The following is a 5,684-nucleotide window of genomic DNA, read 5'->3' on the forward strand; positions in this document are numbered from 1 at the left end:
AAAAAAAAAAAAAAAAAAAAAAAACTTTGTGGCTAACCTGACTTTAATATGCAGCAAACATCATGACATCACATTACATAGGAACCCATAAATGCATACTTTTTTGTTTTTAATGTATCAAATGAAAAATAAATTTAGGGGGTTGGGGAGAAATTTCAGTTCATAAAATGCTTGCTGCTCAATTATGAGGACCCCATTGCCCATGTAGAAAGCCAAGTATTGTAACCTGGAAACATCCTGGGTGTGTTCTGTGCCAAGGTTCCAGAATTCACCAATCAGTCACACCTAGGGAATAAACTGTAATCCTAGCACAGAGGGCGGGGGCAAGATTGGCTGGAAGGTGAGGTTTGTACATCATAAGGATGTTTTCTTTGTACGGCCAGTATGTATGCTACTGTTGCCCTGTATCTTGGCAGCATGATCTCTTAGTTAAGGTTTCTGTTACTATGGTAAAACACTGACCAAAAACAACTTGGGGAGGAAAGTGTTTATTCGTCCTTCAGTTTATAGTCTGTCTTCTGGGGAAGTCAGAGCAGGAACTCAGAAAGAACCCGAAGGCGGGAACTGATGCAGTGGCAATAGAGGAGTGCTGCTTACTGGGTGGCTTCTTGTAGTGTGCTCAGCCTGCTTTCTTATAGAACCCAGGACCACAAGTGCAGGGATGACCCCACCCACAATGGTCTGGACCCTCTCACGTCAGTCACTAATTAAGAAAATACCTATAGGCCAGTCTGATGGCCTATAGTCTCAATTGAGGCTACTGCTTTCCAAATGACTCTATTCTATGTCAAGTTGATTTAATAAAAAAAAAAAAAAAACTAGTTGGCACACTTGATTAATACTGTGAGGTGATCCCTGAGGCAGCTACTGGTGGCATAGAATTTTCCACTGATTTAAGAAGTGATAAATGCTGGTGTAGAAATTGCTATACCAAAGATCTCATGAGAAGAGTACAGAAGTACCAATCTAAGGGACTTCTGCAGAATTACTTAGAAGCAGAAAACCCTCTGTGGGCCATGTGCCACTACTCTTCCTCTGTAAAGTAGCAGTTCTGTTCCTAGAGTATTTCCTTAGTGTGAACAATCTGCCTGTTCTTAGTCTAAAAATGAACTTAAAGTTTAGATGCTAATTTATGTGTGTTTACTGGAGGAAAACGCCAAAGGTGTGACCACACCATAAGTAATCATGAATAGTGGGAATAGAGTCATAAAACCTTGATTGGCATCCTCAATTTTCTTGGCTATATGACCTTAGATAAGTCACAGGGCCTTCCCTGATGTGGGAGCAACTGTGGTGGTATCACAGTTGACCTTCAGAAGTCCCAGAGGAAAATGCCTACAAGGAAAGCTTCCTTGTGGTGCCTTTTCATTGCACTGCTGGGGGTGGAACCCAGAGTCTCATGATGCTGGCCATTTCCTCTACCACTAAACTATGCCCACAACCTGTCCAGTCTTCAAAGGGTGCCTTAATGTTTCTATCAAACCTAGAATTGTGGCGCATTTGGGTGACTTTTAAATAAACATAGATGTTTAGATTTAGTCTGAGGGCAGATTTTAAATTAAAGGTAGTATCACCTCTTTATTAAGTCACTAGAAATTTCACTGTTATCTTACTAGGCAAAATAATTGGTGGTCTTGGAAGTCCATTTAACTGAAAACTTGACTGTTTCTTTGTCTTCACATCATACAATCACATCATCATCTATTACCTTCCTTAATCCATTTAAAGGAAGCAATGTTTTTATATATGGTAATATAATAGCCGGCCTCAGGAGGCCTGGTTAACAGATGAACTGTCAGCTGAATACAAGGAGAGGAATTAAGGTAATGAACAGTCCTCACCCAGCCCAGAGACAATGGCTTGAAAGCCCATTGTAAGATTTGATGGGTCCCAAACTGAAAAAGCAAATTAGTAAGAAAGATTGAATGTCTAAAATGTGAGATACTGCAGGAAGGAATCAGTCAAGTTTAACACTCAAGTTTAAAGCTGCATAGCTTTAATAAAATGGCAATTAGACCCCTCTGCCGTCCAGTACCAGATACAGATAAGTAAAGTTCTTCACTTCACATTGAAATACCTTTATAAAAAGTGGTATACTTGGTATAAAAGCCACTACTCAGCTCATAGTATGTTCTTGTTATTCTGGAGAGTTAATGGAGCCATGAAAAAAAGGAAAGCTGGAGTGGTGGTGTTGCCAGTAGTTCTGTAATCGACATTATAAGCACCCTACAGTCAGAACTTGCCTCCTGCTTTCCCAGACACTGATCCCATTTCAGACTGTTGTTCTTAGTTCACTAGCAGTGAATGTTAAAGTGGATACACAAAAATGATTTTGCTCTTTTATTGTGTGTCTCCACCCTCTCACTGCCAGTATGTGGCCCAGGATAGCTTAGAATTAGCTGTCTGCCTTTGCTTTCCAAGTGTCGGGGTTATAAGTGTGCAGCCCTACCCTTGATTATTGTATGTTCTTTATTCACAGAATAGGTAACCTTCACTAACCCCAGAAATGTATTTCTTTTACATTGTTATAAACAAGGCATTTCAGAGCATGCTCTTGTAGCTGATGATACCGCATCTCTGGTGACCTGTGGTGGTCTTTTCTGTTTGTGAGAGTTTACACAGTCATAGCACCTGCTGCTGAGGCAAGGACTCACTGCAAGGTGAGAGCTACATTTTCACTGCACTACTTTCATACTGATCCTGCCATGACAATTACAGAGCTATTCTTCATGTTCGTTCTAAACTTAGAAACACAGTGTAACTGCATTAGGATGGGGAGGGTTTGTCTTTTTCTTTATATTATGGTTTGTTTTGAATTTTGATTTTACAGTTTTCTCTGTGTAACTCAGTATAACCAGGAATCTTCCTGCCTCAGCCTTCCTAGTAATGGAATTAAAGGCATTCAATATATCTTACTCCTTCCCCCCTCAAAAATAATTTACCACTGTCCTTAAATCAAACATTTTACAGTAGAGACAACATTCTGAAAATGTAAAACGGAGTATGATGACTTTTTATTCTCCAGAATGAGTACCTTGTCTCTGGGACTCAAATCACCCTCTGATTCATAAGTTTGCCCTTAATGGCTCTACTGTTTTTAAATGAAGTGTAATAATTCCATTACTACATGATTCCTTAGTGCTGAGAGATGACAGGATGCTTAATGGAAGGAAAGACAGAAAGTGCTGCCTCTTGCCATGCTGTCCTGTGAGCTTGTGCTGCTGTTATGTGTTGGATTCTTGTTTTCTGGAACTTTGTTTCCCTGTTGAACCCTCTAGAACCCTGTGCTTTATGTTCACAGGTGGTTGAACTAAAATTTGGTGGGAAAGATATCCCAGTAACTGGGGCCAACCGCATTGCCTACATCCACCTGGTGGCTGACTACCGGCTGAACAAGCAGATTCGACCACACTGCCTAGCTTTCCGCCAGGGCCTGGCCAACGTTGTGAGCCTAGAGTGGCTCCGAATGTTTGACCAGCAGGAAATTCAGGTACCATAGCTACTACTATCAAAGACCATTGCCTCAGGAAATAAGACACTTTCTGAAAAATCTCCCTTTGGGTTTACAATTTAACCTTTTTCCCCCCAGGTATTAATTTCTGGTGCACAAGTTCCTGTAAGTCTGGAGGACCTAAAATCCTTTACAAACTATTCAGGTATGTGGCACCACGTTTAGGTGTACCTTCCCCATAGGTCAGCTATCAACACAATCTCTTACATGGGTTGTGTACTGTGAGACACAGGACACTGCTCCATTCCTATCTGTCCACCTTACTGTTAAGAGCTCTTCTCAGTCATTTGCAGGGCTACCAGCAAGTACAAGTATGAACTTTTCTAATTTTGTAGTGTTCGCTACCTTGTGTATTCTCTTCTTCATAACCTGCCTTCTTTTACTTATACTCATAGACATTTGGTTGCTTCCATTCTTGTTTTTAAAGGAGGTGTCATGGTGGTACATACCTTTAATCTCAACAGTTAGGATCCATAAGCAGATGGATCTCTGTGAGCTCTAGGCCAGCCTAGTCTATATAGTAAGTCCCCAGACAGCCAGGGCTATATAGAGAGACCTTGTCTCAAAAGTAACAACAGTAAAAGGGGGTGATAAACTAGCATAGCACTCTATAGTGCTTAATATGTGTGCTTAATATGTGTGAACCTCTGGCTTCAAGCTCCAGCACAGAAATAATTAATTGAATGAAAAAATACAACAGTACTAATGATTCCATTATCAAAAGACAAACACTAGTAAAGATTGGAAAATTAGATTCACTTTCTGCCCAGGCATGAGAATCTGAATTCACATTCCATGTACTCATTTAAAAAAACAAGGTGTGCTGGGATTAAAGGCATGTGCCTTTAGGGGTAGTGGGGAGGTTAGTTTTTAAGTAATCTATTTTAATTGTGTTGCGTGTGATGGTGCATACCGTTAATCCCAGAATGTATGGGGTAGACGCAGGGTGGTTGTCTGAGTTTGAGGCCAGCCTATAGTACACATAAAGACTTTCAGGCCAACTAGAGCTCCATACTAGGACCCTGTCTCAAAAGGGAAGTTGATAATATATGGATGGTTGGGAATGCCAGAAGATGGAGAATTCAGAGCCGACATGGGCAACTTAGCAAGACCCTATCTTAATATCAAGAAAACAATAAAAAAAGCAATTATGTCAGTGGTCAGGTGCTTGCTTGCAGGTTTCCCAAGACTCTAGGTTCAACCTCCACTTTGAAGAGTGTGTAGGAGACTGATTAGCAAGATTATATTCTGGGTTAATAAATCAGATGGGAGCCGGGAGGTGGTGGCTCACGCCTGTAATCCCAGCATTTAGGAGGCAGAGACAGGCAGATCTCAGTGAGTTTGAGGCCAGCCTGGTCTACAAAGCGAGTTCCAGGACAGCTAGGACTGTTACACTGAGAAACCCTGTCTCAAAAAACCAAAATAAAATAAAATCAATAAGATGGGTTTCTGAAAACAAAAACAACTCAGCAAAACATGGGCTTCTATACATAAGAATTGATCATTCTGCTGGGCGTGGTAGAGCACACCTTTAATCCCAGCACTCAAGAGGCAAAAGTAGCTGGATCTCTGTGAGTCTGAGGCCATCCTGGTCTACAAAGCGAATTCTAGGATAGCCAGGGCTGTTATACAAGAAACCCTGTCTCTTGACTGGAGAATGGTGTAGGAGATCCGTCTATGTGTTGCTTTCATTGGTTGAATAAAGAAACTGCCTTGGCCTTTTCATAGGGCAGACTTAGATAGGCGAAGTAGACAGAACTGAATGCTGGGAAGAGGAAGGCAGAGAGCTGCTATGAAGTCGCCAGATCAGAGATGTTGAATCTTTGCCGGTAAGCCACAACCTTGTGGTGATACACAGATTAATGGAAATGAGTTAGATCAGGATGTGAGAGTTGGCCAAGAAGAGGCCAGATATAATGGGAGTAATTAAATTACTCCCAGGCAGTAATTAAATTAATACAATTTCTTTGTGGTTATTTCGGGGGTTAAGCTAGCCAGGCAGCAGGACTCAGCTCACTCCTCCATTCTCCAGGAAAAATAACTCAATAATTAAGAGCACTGACTGCTCTTTCAGAGGTCCTGAATTCAATTCCCGACAACCACATGGTGGCTCTCACAACCATCTGTAATGAGATCTGATTTCTTCTTCTGGTATGGATGAAAACAAAGCACT

The 5,684-nt window shown here is 41.2% G+C and overlaps 1 protein-coding gene across 1 annotated transcript in view; it reads left to right on the forward strand.

The window, feature by feature from the left end:
- Ube3c (ubiquitin protein ligase E3C) overlaps nucleotides 1-5,684 on the forward strand; it is a 105,093-nt gene that overhangs the window by 84,015 nt on the left and 15,394 nt on the right. The window contains exons 20-21 of the mRNA XM_005367466.2: nucleotides 3,302-3,490; nucleotides 3,590-3,656. Of these exons, the coding sequence (XP_005367523.1) occupies nucleotides 3,302-3,490; nucleotides 3,590-3,656 (256 nt within the window). The remainder of the gene's footprint in view (nucleotides 1-3,301; nucleotides 3,491-3,589; nucleotides 3,657-5,684) is intronic.

Source organism: Microtus ochrogaster, unplaced genomic scaffold (genome assembly GCF_000317375.1).
Source record: "Microtus ochrogaster isolate Prairie Vole_2 unplaced genomic scaffold, MicOch1.0 UNK18, whole genome shotgun sequence".
Lineage (NCBI taxonomy): Eukaryota > Metazoa > Chordata > Mammalia > Rodentia > Cricetidae > Microtus > Microtus ochrogaster.